The sequence below is a fragment of the Amyelois transitella genome, chromosome 10 (genome assembly GCF_032362555.1).
Source record: "Amyelois transitella isolate CPQ chromosome 10, ilAmyTran1.1, whole genome shotgun sequence".
Classification (NCBI taxonomy): domain Eukaryota; kingdom Metazoa; phylum Arthropoda; class Insecta; order Lepidoptera; family Pyralidae; genus Amyelois; species Amyelois transitella.
This window is the reverse complement of record NC_083513.1, coordinates 6,340,677-6,356,922: the sequence shown is the minus strand read 5'-3', so window position 1 is coordinate 6,356,922 and position 16,246 is coordinate 6,340,677. Positions and strand designations below refer to the sequence as shown.

General features: G+C 33.9%; 1 protein-coding gene across 2 annotated transcripts in view; it reads right to left on the bottom strand.

The window, feature by feature from the left end:
* Positions 1-247: 247 nt before the first annotated feature.
* The window catches only part of LOC106136358 (lachesin), a 33,143-nt gene continuing 17,144 nt past the window's right edge, over positions 248-16,246 (bottom strand). Inside the window, exons 2-8 of one of the 2 annotated variants that reach the window (XM_013336887.2) lie at positions 15,949-16,046; positions 9,464-9,671; positions 8,707-8,874; positions 7,395-7,523; positions 3,720-3,854; positions 2,080-2,232; positions 248-415 (exon numbers count right to left, since the gene is read on the bottom strand). In XM_013336887.2, the coding sequence (XP_013192341.2) occupies positions 264-415; positions 2,080-2,232; positions 3,720-3,854; positions 7,395-7,523; positions 8,707-8,874; positions 9,464-9,671; positions 15,949-16,046 (1,043 nt within the window). In that variant the 3' untranslated portion in view covers positions 248-263. The remainder of the gene's footprint in view (positions 416-2,079; positions 2,233-3,719; positions 3,855-7,394; positions 7,524-8,706; positions 8,875-9,463; positions 9,672-15,948; positions 16,047-16,246) is intronic. The other variant, XM_060946381.1, reaches the window with a different exon arrangement.

The following is a 16,246-nucleotide window of genomic DNA, read 5'->3' as shown; positions in this document are numbered from 1 at the left end:
GACATAGCTACATTTCAACAAAAATTATCCTGGCGTTAGTCCTTATTGGTACCTCCCTAACTGCCTAGAGTAGATACTCGTATGTAAGGTTATGACAGCAAATTAATCCCGTATGACCTTACGAGTAACCGAGTCAAGCAATTGTGCTAAGAAGCGGGCATACTTGCTTTACTCACCCATTCTATCGTTGGGAAAATGGTGGAAAAAAAAAACAACGACAAAAAGGTAATTGTAACAATATATTTGGTATATACAACGAAGCATTATAATATAGCGAGAGGCATTGCTAGGAGCGCGAGCGACAGCGCCGCTTGCGCCCCGGCGCTACGTTTCAACGCTTCTAGTTCGCTGACGTCGGGCGGCTCGTCGAAGTCCACGTCATTGTACTGCATCTCCTCAAATTTGCCGGACAGCGCTGTAATAGAAGGTCGAGGTGTAAGAATTCCCATAGTTGATTGGCCATTATATTTGGTTGCATTTTACGATTTTTAAAAAATTCCCAAAATTTTGATAAAAAATTAACGACCATTAACTAACGACATAACGAGCATCGGGAAACTTAATTTTTTATGTATTTAACAAGAACCTGGCCTGGAAAAGATATGATTGCGTGCTTTGTGTTTTGAATAAAAAAAACACTAAACTAACAATAAAAAAATACAATATTGTAACACCTCACGTAGCATACGACGTAGAAGAACCATTATACACTCTTGCACACGTACGAAGTCGCGGGCGACAGCTTAACAAATAAATGAAAGTCAAATCCGTTGCGTGGCTTTGAAAGGAGAAAGTTTAGCAGAAAACGCTTAGTAATACTTATTCATGACTTCCGAAATTTATCATTAGAATATTCTTCACAATTTAAGTAAGTCTTTATAGAGATAATAAGTAGGTACCTTGTATGCGACTACCTACGACTATCGCCAGTCAGTCGCAAACTTCCTTTGGTAGACAACTGCATATCATGTTACCTGCGATCTAGCCAGAATAGTAGCTAAATTGTAATGAATTTAGGAAGCTTGATATGCTGTTGTTTTGTATCCAAATATCGGGTTACCCGGCATACCCATTAAGTTAGCCCGCACGAGTGAAGCTTTCCTTATGTTTCACTTCATTTTACGTAAGCGTTCGTTAACCCATCCAAGTGTACTGTTTCAGATTTTAAAGCACCATCTTTTATTGCGATCGTGGTCGTACGAGGCGAAATACGAAAGATTAAATTTTTTTTATATTGTTTCATGGTTCAAAATTGTATAAAGTTAAAGTCTAAACCATACAACGTGTCGTTAATTTATAAATTAAGCTGTTTAAGATTAAAGTCTAAATCACACACTGTATCGTTAATTTATAAAGTGCATGCAGGATAATGAAACTTTGAGGCGGAAACTGAGCTTTGAAAACTATATATATATATATATATAATATGTAGTAGATAGGTCGAGTCCATGCCTTCCAGTTTTGGAAAAAAGCGTGTTTTTATGTATATGTGCTGTTAAATTAATGTAAATTTTAAAATTATTTTTTTTTGTGATAAGAAATAAAATACTTTAAGCAGAAAAGCGAAGTTCATTGTAAAATACTTCGTCAACTGTAGGTAGTTTACACGCTAAACAATCATTCATTCCGCTCACGGTGTGCTCGTAATGAGTTTATAATAGTAATTTGCATAATGTATCGATTTTATGAACTAACTGGGACAGCTATGATCAATTATCTATTTATTTATTAAAACTTTAACTTACATATTTTGCCTTAATGGTACAATATGCTAATAGTTTTGTCTACCAATTAACCTTTAGAAAAAATCAAGTTTCAATTTGAGAACAAGATACACAAATTATTTAATAGCGAGAATAGTGAAATTGTGCGTGCAGAATAGAGAAATTTTCAATATTAACGTTGTGCATTGAAAATAATTCTGCAGGAATGCAAATTTTAAATGGATGCGCTTAGTACGTTACATAAACACACACACATAATCACGCAACATTTTTGACCCGTATTAAAAAGTGCACAACGCCAATAACGAAGTCTTCACTTCGAAAAATATACATTATCAAAACGTAATACACTTACAATATAATTTGATAGTGCCATCCGTGTCTCCGAGAGAGTTTTTTGATATGCAACTGTAGGTCCCAAAGGTTGACCTTCCGACCTTTTTAATCTTGAGCTTCATGTCGACCTCGTAGCCTCGCTCCACTGATGTGATCTCGAACCTTTTGTCCGCTGTTGTGAAGTTATAAAATAAATAAATATGTACATACAATACAAAAATACTGACAATAATATTTTATATTATTTTTTGGGGATGTCTGGAAGGAGGGAAGGAAGCCTTTGCTCAGCAGTGGGATGTAAATAGCTAGCGAAAAATGAAAAATGACATATCATATTGGGCTTCATAAGCCAATATAAATTTAATTTGGGACGGGGAATATACTTTGAGACAAAGTATCAAATTAAAATATGAAGGCAGGTATTATAGATTTATCATTCTTCATCGTTTATTTGCGTAAATATTCTTTAGTAATTTTTGAGATTTCCAATACATAAGTGAAAAGCGTTGCGATAGAAATAAATAATTAAAATCATTTACACAGTTTTATACGAACATTAAATGGCTGTAAATTAATATAAAGTCAGACTGGAACAACAGTAAAAGACATAAAATCTTATTTTCGTTATTATTAAAAAAAATACATAGGTAGGTACATATCATCGCGACTATATCCCAGACAGGTAGCTAGCTCATCGCCTAAAAGAAGAATCCCAAGTTTATGAGCCTATCTTATCTTGCCTTTTACGACATCCATGGGAAAGAGATGGATATCCTATAATATTTAATAAAAACAAAATTTAGAATCGTACAATAGAAACACGAGATTCTTAACAAAACCTTTGTATAAAATATTCAATTGGTATTTAATGAACCTTTTGCTTTATAAATGGCAGACAATATATTAAAGAGCAGAAGTATGTAAAATAATGGGCTCTTATGAAATTGTAAATACAATCAAAGGGCATTGTTATGTTATTTTCTGCTCTGAATAGCAATCTTACATTTGTTTATCGCTAAAACAATTGCTGTGTAGATATTAATATTTTATAAGGAATTCGTTATACGAAAATTATGAAAAATATCATATTATAACAATATGTTATATTCTGAATGTGGATGATGATTAAGAAGTTTGCAGGCCGCATCGTTACTGGAAAAATGTAGTTTCTACCTACTATTTCAGGAAAGAGGCGTAATGCGACGCAGTTATGTAAAATCTACTTAATTATGTAGTATTTAAAAATCGAATGACACTTCTTCTTTTAGTTAAACCTAACCAAACATCGATAATGGCATTAGAGAATGATTAACTAGGTGTTATTGTGAAAATTAACAAAGGAAAATCGATTCCCAATCGTATTTTTCTGTACAATCGATAATAATTTAATGATCATTTATCATAACTAAATTATGTCAACACTGAGTAACACAAATAAAACGAAGAGGAATGCTTTGGTATGTAGTAGGTATTAATCTTAGTACTACTCAATACGATATCATGGGTTTTATTTTGTACATTATCTGTAAGATTGAAATGCAACCTGTTATTATTTTATTTAAAGGTAAGGGAATATCTGATAGGTGCGGAGAAAAAGTTACAACTGAACCATTTTTAAATTGATAATGGTTGGGCAGTGAGAGACTTAATTTTACTTACATTGTGATATGATTTGATCATTTATCGTCCAATAGTTGATGGACCTGGGGAACGCTTCTGAATGGCAGTCAAGATGAACGCTGTCACCTTCTTTCGCCCCCACTAGTTGATTCTGTATTGTCATAATAGGCGGAACTGTGAACAAAAATTAAGTATTAATACATACATACAAATTACGTCTCTTTCCCAGAGGGGTAGGCAGAGACTACATCTCTCCACTTACCAAGATCCCAGGATACTTCTTTCGCATGATTTATGATTAGCTAGTCAAATTCGGGTACTTTTCGTCATGACATCCCTGATTCGAATAAGGTAAGTTCAACTAGGCCGTCTCATTCCACGGTTCCCATTCACATGAAATCAAATTCCAGTTAAGTGGGATCTTAATAAGTTTCATTTAAACATCTGGAGAAAACCTGCACAATCAGGCAACTGGATGTATTACCATGATCCAATATGTCCCCACGGGGAACCAAAACTCGTTCCCTTGTAAAGTTCGCGAAGGTCAGTCTTCATGTAAACGATTCACAATCCAAGAAAAAAGAAGAAACGATTCGCACAATTCAAGTCGTAAATATTATGCAAGTATGTCATATAAATACTTAAGCAATACAAAGGGCAAAGTTTAAGTCAGTGTTTAGAACATGATGTAAAATCCATGTTCCCAACTGCATATGCCGAGTGAAAACCGGTTCAGAACGCAGTCTTAAAAACTTACGTCTTACGTCTTGAGCATTTTCCGAGAAGTAACTTTGCAATACCTACTTAGAAGTTCTTGAGTGCATTGTGCACTGAAATAGCTAAGTAATTCTAAAAATATCAAATAAATTATAATTGTTTCCTTATCGTTCACGTGTTTTACAGCTTAATAAAATATGAACTTTGTGGTGACTTTTATGGATCCTTTATTTAAACTCTATGTTATATTATACCTTTCAATTCTGTTATTAATTTTTTTTATATAAGTAGTATATATAAGGTATATACAAGTACAAGTTAAATAAATTTTCTAACCCTTAGTCAATATTGATGCAGTATTGTTAAAAAATAAGCATGTTTGCTTGTGTAATGTACAAAATAAACGTAAGGTCAATTTTGATTTTAATTCTCCTAATAATTCAAAGTCTTGTTTATGTCTTTTATTATTCATATTGTTTGAATAACAAGATAATTCCGATTAATAGTTAGTTCGTAATAAGTCAACAAACAAACTTAATAAATATCATGATCAGCTTAATAAAACTGTTTCAGCATAAACATCTCTGATAAGAGTTTTATCTAGGGAAATGATTTCTAAGAACAGAAACCAAAGCTGTTTACTAAGATCATTCTGCTATGGAATTGAGCCCTTGGTCTCATTAAATAAGTATAATAAAGAAAATTTTCTTGTACACACGGATAATTAAAAATACTTTAATAAAATGACGAAAATTTTATTAATCGTTTCATTCAATTCTTGAGTAAAAAGTACTAATGAAATATTGTTTTCTAAGAAATAATTGCACTGATGGATAAAAAGTAAGTTAATTTAACTGAATATGTTTCTTTCAAAAGCATTATTAAACGAAAATGACTTGTCTACGAATGCGAATGAAATGAATTACGTATAGGTACAAATTCTGCAAAATATCAAATAAAATTTTGTGATTATTTTCTGAAAACGCTTTATATGAAGAAATATTTATCAGAAATTCCATAATAAGGGAATAGGTTGCCAGAATAACAGTGATACAAAGCCGTGATATTTTAGTCAGATTTATATAGGCAGGCGTATTGCGTTCGATTTTCAATCTATTAGTGAGGTGAATACAGGCTTATGATTTTATCGGAATGGATATTTATACCAGTTGGATCAGCGCTTTGATTTATTTATTAGCACGGTTCGTTTTCTTTTTGAATTTCGAATTAGTTATTATTTAAACTTTTCCTGGTGAAATGTCAGGTCAAGAGTATCGTAACTGACGAGATGGAATGAAAAAAAAATGTGTTGAGGCAAAAAAGTTCTTACGCAGATCATGGCAAGTGGAAAAATGTCATATCTGTTTATGAAGAGGGAAGTAAAACTGGCTCACTGTATTTTAAAATACGATAACGCTGTCGATTCGTTTTTGAGAATCGTAATGATCTCGTATAAGATGGAAAAGAAGGTCACTCGTATCTACAGAAGTAAATGATTAAGGTTTGAGTAAGGATGTTAAGTTCTAACAATTGATAGAACTCTTTTTTTACTCGGGATTCATTATTGATTAATAAATCAGTAAATCAAGACAATAAGTATATTTTTAAATTAATTTCAACCGCATCAAATAAAAAAAAAGATAAACATTGCAGTACGTTTTAAAAGACTGCATAAGAAACTGCAATTAAAACCCCAAGCGTGTTTATACTCGTTTAAAATAAGTGCACTTGGAAATAAAGCTAATATTTGTTACTATATCACACTTAGAACATGCAAGAAATAGAGTTTGCTTCTATAGGATAAATATAATATCCGCGAGTAGTTCATTTAATGAAACGTTTTTTCATAGTATGTGCACATAACATTTTTCACACTTTCGATCAAAAGTTGTTAAAAAAATTTGTTTATTTTCTAAATAGAGTACTTTGAAAATCTTTTCGTATGTTTATTTGCAGATTTTATAATTAGAATGACGGGATTTATAAGTCTTGTGATTAGGTACTTTTCATTTAAATAATAGATTAGATTCTAATCTTGTAAAATAATGAGGTAATTTACTAAAAACGGCGAACAATTTCTTTAATTGAATTTGGGTACATAATTACAATTAAAAAGTATTCTAATTACGAGCATTGGAGACAAAGATTAATTTCTATAAAACTATTATTTCTAAAAACCTGTTTAAAATCTTTACGTATAAAACTTCTTTGTTTAAAGTCTGAGTTTTAAGATGTAAGATTTAAAGTTGCTCAGTAATTGCGCTGCAGAATCACTAATGTAAAATCTTCTGTCGTTAGCACTAACGAACCTTTTATATCTGGCTATTTTCTGACTTTCTTCGTGTCGTATCTCAAGGCAGTAGAATACAAAATGCCTTCTTTTTGGTCTAGAAAACTAGAAAAGTACGCTTCTAATCTCGTTCAGATAGTAAATACATATTGAGCAATCCTTATTTTCGTTTCAGTGGTCTCAAGTCTTATCTGCCTTAAAAGAAGTCACTTTGTTGTTTTGTTAAAGTCAACATTAGTTATAAGTTGATTATATAAGAAGATGGGAGACATTTGAGATTAGCCAGATTTGTCCAGAGAGAGACATGTATTAATGATTGCAGATGACGCCATACTTTTTAATCCGTTACCATCCGTCTAGTGGGAGTAAGGCCCTAATTGTAAAAGAGTGAAATAAAGAAAAAAAAGTCTTTAAGAGAAAAGGATATGAGAACTATTTAAAAAACGCTAGAAAAAAGGAGATTCAAAATCATAGGCCACTTGATCCTATTTGGCTTATTTTTGAAAACAATAGTAGAAAGAGAGAATAAAGGAAAGAAAGGAAGATTGCAACTAAGATATTATTTTTAGAACAAGAGTTGTGGACGAATTTTATTAATGTCTGAAATGTTGGAAAGAGGGTATTCTGCGGAAGGTTTATATTTATAAATGCTACACGTGCAAAGACGGAGTGGGTTGATACTTCAGTATTATTTAATAATTACTTACAATGTACAACGAGCATAACTCGCTTGCTGACTGTTGGTGGAACGCCATTGCTTGCTATGCATAGATATGGCCCCATGTGCAATCTGGACACCTTCACCAGGTGCAGTACTGCGCCATTCACTGACGAATCTGTTACAAAAATGAAAATATTATTAATTGAAATAGGATTTTTTATTAATGGGTCGACCTACCTGATTTTGTCAAAGTTATTGATGACTCCTAGAAATTCTTGTAAACTTGCTTTTTTTATTATTTTTTAAACATTTAATTCTTTGAATGAATTAATGAACGTTTCAATTTAATGAAATGATTTATTAAATAAAGATTTCCTTATGGCTTACGATATTTTAGAATTGAACTAAGCACTCCATGCATTGACGTGTATGTCCTTTAAAATGACGGGAATATACGGCACCTAGTGCATCAAACATCTACATAATATATATATGCGATCCAAGGTAGATTAAGTTCCCTTTTAAACTGTGTTATGGACGCCAGACGGTAGGCGTTCCGTGCTAGATTGTGTCGATTAAATAATTCCTGTCCTGTTTTAAACTAGGGTAGTGCCAGAGGTCCCGAAGAGGAGAGAGAACGTTAGGTACTATTAAAACGATAAAAAAATCCAATTAGATAAGAAAATAACCAAAACAGTCATTATCCAGAATATAATCACATCAGTCATTAGGACTACGTTTATTTAAAGTGCCAAATCCTAAGAATCCAAGAACAGAGTATTTATTTAGAATTGTGAATGGGTAAAAAAATTTAGTCACAAAAATATCAAACAGCAATATTTCTTAATCTAAATATTTGTTCAATACATCAAAATTGGCAAATATATATCCAAGTAACTCTTGCGTACTTTGTTTGCTTAACCCTTCCGCGCCAACCTTTCCAGATTTGTCCCGTGGTTTCCGAGAGGCCTGCTTGTTAACCGCAGCACAAATCAAACTCAAACTTTGAATAGCCCTTCCTATCAGAGGAAAATGTTACAGGGATTTGCGGGATAATCCCGTAAAGCCTTCTTACTTTGTATTTTGTAGGTGATTATGGGTTTGGGAATACAAATGCTTTTGAACATTGGATGAATGAGTTCGATGTCAATACCGTGTTTTGTACTTGTTTATTATTTTACTATGCCAATTTCTTGTAATTATTATATTTTCATGTTTATTGTTATCAAGATCGGTTTATACATTTCAAGACATTAATAAAAATGTAATAAGATATGATTATAATACATTAATAAGTTTGCGCTGACAAAAATCGCGTGGTATACGTTCGCGACTAACAAAAAATAAAAAAATCTTACTTTGTGTATCACTAAAGTTAGTTGTGGGCAGCACATCAGCAGCCAACTCTCTCCGCCACACCACCGTGGGTGTGGGGACCCCGTGCGCCGCGCACCGCAGCGTCACATTGGCGCCTTCCCGGGCGACCTGGTCACTACTTGTCGGGTAGTCCAGGATGTCTGGTGGTACTGAAATTATGTCCTTTTTAATTTTTATTGTTATACGCTGGCACTTAAATTAGAAGCAATACTTATATGGTTGTAATTTTAAGATTAATTGTAGAGAATAAAAATTGACTTGACAATAGCGCAAAAAAAAAAACGTGACAAATAGTCAACAAGGTAAAATAAATGGATAGATTACGTATTATGTAATGCTTGCTGTTTACTAAATAATTATATGAGTGTTGTGTTTCTTTACTTTTGTTCTCAAGTCAATAACGGTACAAATGAGTAATTATGTGCGAGACAAAACAAAGATAATATGGCGGCAGAGTGGATCTTAAGTAATCACTAAAACAATCAACATCTCAATAGAGACATTCGAAACACCTGAAGTAAGCTGCTCCCGAACCTCTATCTATGATCTTAATAAACAGACTTTCTCAATAATTAGGTACTTTAATAACTGTTAACAAATTTATTTATATATTCTGCAACTGACAGATTACATAGCACAAACAATGTACTTCCCAGAACGCAAATCATTGATTATGCTAAGCGTGGTCAATAAACAATCAGTTAAGGTTACACTCACAGCACAGAAAATAATAATTACCTACGACGTCCAGATAAGCCGTCTGGCTTTTCATGGGGTCTGTGTTCAGCTGGCACATGTACCAGCCCCTGTCTGATTGTCTCACGTCATGTATGTGGAGGAACCAAACACGACGGTCACTGTGAGTAACTGATATGCGGTGGTTTTTGGTGATCACGTGCGTGGCGATGGTCAGGATCGTCTGCGTGTCCACGCGTAGCCACGCCACCTGGTGGAAGAGAAAGAGAATGTATGGTACAATTTTTTTTTGTATGCAGCATATAAAAAAAATTGTACCATGAAATCGATTTTGACAACGTTTCCATTTCGATGAAAAGTTTCTTGTGATGAAACTATAATCTTATAACCAACTAGCTTTTGCCCGCGGCTTCGCCTGCGTTAATTTCGCTTCCATAAAAAGATTGCTTAGATTAAGAGCCTTGCATTGACATAAAATAATATTATGCAAAAAAATAGATGTGCCTACGTGAGTGCGTGTTTGAGGATGCTATTCAATCATGCAAATTCAACTGGATAGATTTTGATGAAACTTACGTACACGGGAACAATAATGCCTGGAATAGAACATAATTTATTTTTCCTACAAAAGCAGTCCCGGGGGCGCAGCTGTTAAAAAACGAATAAATTCTAAAGACAAAAAAAGGTAAGTATAATAATGGAAAGTTAAAGTATCTCTTTGTATACAACATTTGCTGTCTTGCCCATTGGAGACATCACAAATAAACTGTCACAGCTGGTGACCCGCGAGCAAGCTACGTAGAGCTGTCCGTGTGAGAAGCAATTCGTCCTGAGGTCGACTCCGGCTGCTCCAAGACTTTGCGATTTGTTAATTGTCATTGCAAAACATATAGCCACTGGAAACTGTACACGCTTAAATTGAAATGGAAAGTTGTTGGGAATGAGGGGAATGCGCGGTATAAAAACAATGTCACCAGCTGCACAACCAGTAAAAAATTTTAGCTTCTATAATATTGTTATGAAGCGACACCACTTTAAGGCGAGTCCCATTACAACGTTTCGGCGGCGTTAAGTTGGAATGCCTACTTTTAGTGCAATTGTATGCGCGGGCAGTCCAGATGCCGAAAGTGAATTAAGGGACTCTACCGGATAAGTTGTAGCATCGGTACTATCTAAAACTGTTTTTATGGATTGGTATATAATTTTATTTTCAAAATACTTAAATTATTAGCAGCTGGTTGCTCATTTTTGGGTGTTAGGATTGCTCGCTCGCATATCCAAGAATCCTCGTGATGAATTATTTGAGATAGGTCTCCATAAACGAAATGGATAAGTTCCTCCACCGAAGTGACTACTTGACAGAAGTTATCTGGCAGAGTCACCAACCCGTTCGATTCAGGCAACGTACCATTACCGATTTTTAATAACACATCTGAGAATTCTTGCTCTCGAGGATTACCACCCAACTGAGCTCTCATATTTACGTGTTAGACTTAATTTCCTAACCTGAGGCCCGAGTATGGATCGTTTGAGACATGCGCTTACTTCATCAGCTCTAGTACCTCGGCTTATTACGGGTAGAGTCTGGCGGAAATCACCACAAAATAATACAGTGGTACCACCCATAATGCGATTCCCTGTTATTTTCTCCAAATAAGTAAATGTCTTAACCATGGAAACTAAATCAATGAAAAACGAATGTTTAATTAATTAAAAAATTTGCCAGCGTCTACAATCGCGTTATTTCTTAAATTCTCATGTGGCGCCATCTCGTATCGGGTGGTCAAAAAATAAATATCTAAACCACGGGAACTAAATCAATGGTGAAACGGTAAGTACTGACGTTGCTATATGTGTGTTATTCCTGCTAATCTTGAGGAACATGGCAACCGTCGCCGATGCGGGGTGCGTCAAACTACCTACATAAAAAAATCTTCTCCACATAAAAAAAAATCTTCTTAAAGATGTGGTGAAACAGTAAGTACTGGCGAAACTAAAATTACTAATTAAAACTTAATTAATTAAAAATTTTGCCGGCGGCTACAATCGTGTAATTTCTTAAATTCTCATGAGGCGCCATCTCGTATCGGGTGGTCAAAAAATAAATACCTAAACCACGGGAACTAAATCAATAAACAAAGCATAATGAATTAAATCAATAAAATGCTACTTTTTTAATCATTATAATAAATATAAGAATTAATTATTTATAGTGCCGTGTGGTTCCCGGCACCAACACAAAAAAGAATAGGACCACTCCAGCTCTTTTCCATGGATGTCGTAAAAGGCGACTAAGGAATAGGCTTACAAACTTGGGATTCTTTTTTAGGCGTTGGGTTAGCAACCTGTCACTATTTGAATCTCAATTCTATCATTAAGCCAAAAAGCTGAACGTGGCCATTCAGCCTTTTTAATACTGTTGGCTCTGTCTACCCCGCAAGGGATATAGACATGACCATATGTATGTATGTATGTATAATTATTTATAGCTTTTTATATCGATTCAAATCAAAAATGACGAAGTTTCATACAAACTTGCACCCCCTATTTCATCTCCTTGGGATAGAATTTCAGGATAAAAAGTAGCCTATATTCTAATCCAGGTTACTAACTATATCTGTGCCAAATTTCGTTCAGATCCGTTTGGTAGATTTTGCGTGATGCGCGTACAAACATACAGACAGACAAACGGACAGACAGACAGACAGACAGACAGACAAAAATTCTAAAAAAAATTGTTTTGGCTTCTATTGACCCTAAGAAGACCCCTTATAAATTTTTTTCTTAAATATCTTCAATGTACAGACAAAGTTGAGTTACAGTTTTATTATATGTATGGATTGTAATGAAAAAAACTAATTTGTTCTTGCTGGGTTAACAGTCAATGTTTATAATATTAAAGCTTAAGTAAGTCTTTTAGGAAGTTTTTGCTCTGTTAATAAGGCTTAGGACTTAAAAGGCCATGCAACAAATTATTAATTTTCCTAACATTAGCAGGGTTGAGACTCAAGTAGATCATTTAAAAAAAATTGGACTTTACAGTTTGCCTATATTTATATTCAAACCAGGATATTGCGTCAAAAAAAGAATATATATTTTTTATTGTTTTGACTTAGATATTATTTCCTACTTTCCTGTCATTACATGCGAATAACAAGGTACAGGTCACCAATTTCGTCACGTCATTATTTGTTAGGTCAAGGCCCCGATGGAGTTTAGTGATAAACGCGGAAACCAAATCAAACAGGATTGAAGGATTTATATGACTATCTAGGTACAAGCAGTACAAGTCACAAAAATAGATATAACAGACATTTTGGTTCCCAATCTAAATATAATGAAAAATGCTTATACTTTTTTAAGAGTTCATAATCCTGACTGGTCATTTCTTTATTAGTTTTACAAACTTAACCTACCCTTCCGCTTACAAACTATTAATTAAATAATGTCAATTACGTAATTGTTATACAACACGTTTCTTCTGTGGAGGGATAGTCTTAGACTACTTATATTATAATTAGCATAACATCGTTTATCTTAGTTTTCTTTTGAAGAATAAATTATTTATTTATTACTAGCTGTGCCCGCGACTTCGTTCGCGTGGAATAGTGACTATGAGCAGCGTTTTTTTTTTAAATATATACTTATTTTTATTTTGGATCATAATCACAGTCATTTTGGGTAGCTAAAAAACCTACTTTAATGGCGCGGCGCGGTTCTCGGCGCGCTTTATATACCTACCCGCGCGCGCAGTCGTCGTATGCAACCGACAAACGTCCATCCTAAGCTGAACCGCGATTCCTAAACCGATAATTTTTATTTAACTTCTCTATAAAGATATTTATTATAAATAAAAATTATTATAAAGTTTCAGTAAATTCTACTAACAGAGAAAAAAAGTAGTTATTCGTAATAGAATTAACTCTTACTAATAATATAAACGCGAAACTTTGTATAGACGCATATTTGTTAGTCTTTCTCGCAAAAACTACTGAACAGATATGGATGAAATTTGGCAAACAGTTAGTTTAGGCTTGGAAATAACAACACTTATGTTACTTTTTACCGCGGGATAACATCTCAGACCCACGGGAAACTGGAAGGAATCTGTTCGACATTATTCTTAAAATTCAACAGCTTACAAACTACCTTCAGCCGTAAAAGAACAATGTTTTTTCATTCCCATGGGAGTACTATGATTTCCCTCGGTAAATTATTCTTATAGTTTATGATATCAGCCTAAACTAACTTAAGTAGAAAGAATTTAGATGAGCCCTTTTAATTTTTTTCCCATGGTAATCCAGTCAATTCCAAGGTAATAAGTAACTATAACATATTCTATTAATGATTGTAATTTACCTATCTAGTAACAATGATCGACGTCGTTCGTTGACCGGAACAGGCGTTAAAAAAACAATATACTACCGATTCCCATGGGAAACGGATGTTTTCCCGCGGTAAAAAGTAGTCTTTATGTTGCGCCAGGCTCTAAAATATGTCGGTACAAAATTTCAACCAAATCCGTCAAATAGTTGCGGAGATTAATGGTGCCTATGTATAAGCATAGAATAGTGTTCGACGTGATTCTTTAATTTGACATAACTTTTTTATTTATGAACCGATTGACATGAAACAAACACTAAAGCATAACTGAAGCATACCACAATATATTCGTGAAAATTGCATCCAACTCGGTTCAGCCGTTTCTGAGATTAGCGTGAACAGACAAACAGACAAACCGACAAACAGACAAACCGACAAACAGACAAAAAAAAAGTTAATTACGTTTTTGGGTTCGACATCGACATAACAATATCCCCTGCTATTTTTTTTATTTTTATTTTCAATGTACAGACAGCACTTTTCTACAATTTTATTATATGTATAGATATAGATTGTAATTTACCTATCTAGTAACAATGATCGACGTCGTTCGTTGACCGGAACAGGCGTTAAAAAAAACAATATACTACCGATTCCCATGGGAAACGGATGTTTTCCCGCGGTAAAAAGTAGTCTTTATGTTGCGCCAGGCTCTAAAATATGTCGGTACAAAATTTCAATCAAATCCGTCAAATAGTTGCGGAGATTAATGGTGCCTATGTATAAGCATAGAATAGTGTTCGACGTGATTCTTTAATTTGACATAACTTTTTTATTTATGAACCGATTGACATGAAACAAACACTAAAGCATAACTGAAGCATACCACAATATATTCGTGAAAACCGCATCCAACTCGGTTCAGCCGTTTCTGAGATTAGCGTGAACAGACAAACAGACAAACCGACAAACAGACAAACCGACAAACAGACAAAAAAAAAGTTAATTACGTTTTTGGGTTCGACATCGACATAACAATAACCCCTGCTATTTTTTTTATTTTTATTTTCAATGTACAGACAGCACTTTTCTACAATTTTATTATATGTATAGATATAGATAAAAATTATTATAAAGTTTCAGTAAATTCTACTAACAGAGAAAAAAAGTAGTTATTCGTAATAGAATTAACTCTTACTAATAATATAAACGCGAAACTTTGTATAGACGCATATTTGTTAGTCTTTCTCGCAAAAACTACTGAACAGATATGGATGAAATTTGGCAAACAGTTAGTTTAGGCTTGGAAATAACAACACTTATGTTACTTTTTACCGCGGGATAACATCTCAGACCCACGGGAAACTGGAAGGAATCTGTTCGACATTATTCTTAAAATTCAACAGCTTACAAACTACCTTCAGCCGTAAAAGAACAATGTTTTTTCATTCCCATGGGAGTACTATGATTTCCCTCGGTAAATTATTCTTATAGTTTATGATATCAGCCTAAACTAACTTAAGTAGAAAGAATTTAGATGAGCCCTTTTAATTTTTTTCCCATGGTAATCCAGTCAATTCCAAGGTAATAAGTAACTATAACATATTCTATTAATGATTGTAATTTACCTATCTAGTAACAATGATCGACGTCGTTCGTTGACCGGAACAGGCGTTAAAAAAAACAATATACTACCGATTCCCATGGGAAACGGATGTTTTCCCGCGGTAAAAAGTAGTCTTTATGTTGCGCCAGGCTCTAAAATATGTCGGTACAAAATTTCAATCAAATCCGTCAAATAGTTGCGGAGATTAATGGTGCCTATGTATAAGCATAGAATAGTGTTCGACGTGATTCTTTAATTTGACATAACTTTTTTATTTATGAACCGATTGACATGAAACAAACACTAAAGCATAACTGAAGCATACCACAATATATTCGTGAAAATTGCATCCAACTCGGTTCAGCCGTTTCTGAGATTAGCGTGAACAGACAAACAGACAAACCGACAAACAGACAAACCGACAAACAGACAAAAAAAAAGTTAATTACGTTTTTGGGTTCGACATCGACATAACAATAACCCCTGCTATTTTTTTTATTTTTATTTTCAATGTACAGACAGCACTTTTCTACAATTTTATTATATGTATAGATAGATAAAGACAACTTAGCAAATTCTAGCGGTACTAAATACTGACCCTGTAAGCGCCGAGATCATTGACAACGCAAGTGAAGACCGCTTCTCTCCCAAATGACACAGTCAAGTTGTTTAGGCTATCTTCAAAACGAGGAACTTCTGTAACAATACCACAAGTTAATTCTCCTCAAAATTAATTCCGCTTTGAAGTTTGCGAATTACAACTACGGATCCTTCTGTTATTTCGGACGGATTGCTCTTAAAAACATTAACCCTTTGAACTTAGTTTGTGGGTGTTCAAAAGAGTATTTTTTACGTTATTAATAATTCCGCGTTAGTAAGTTTAATCCGTGTAATCC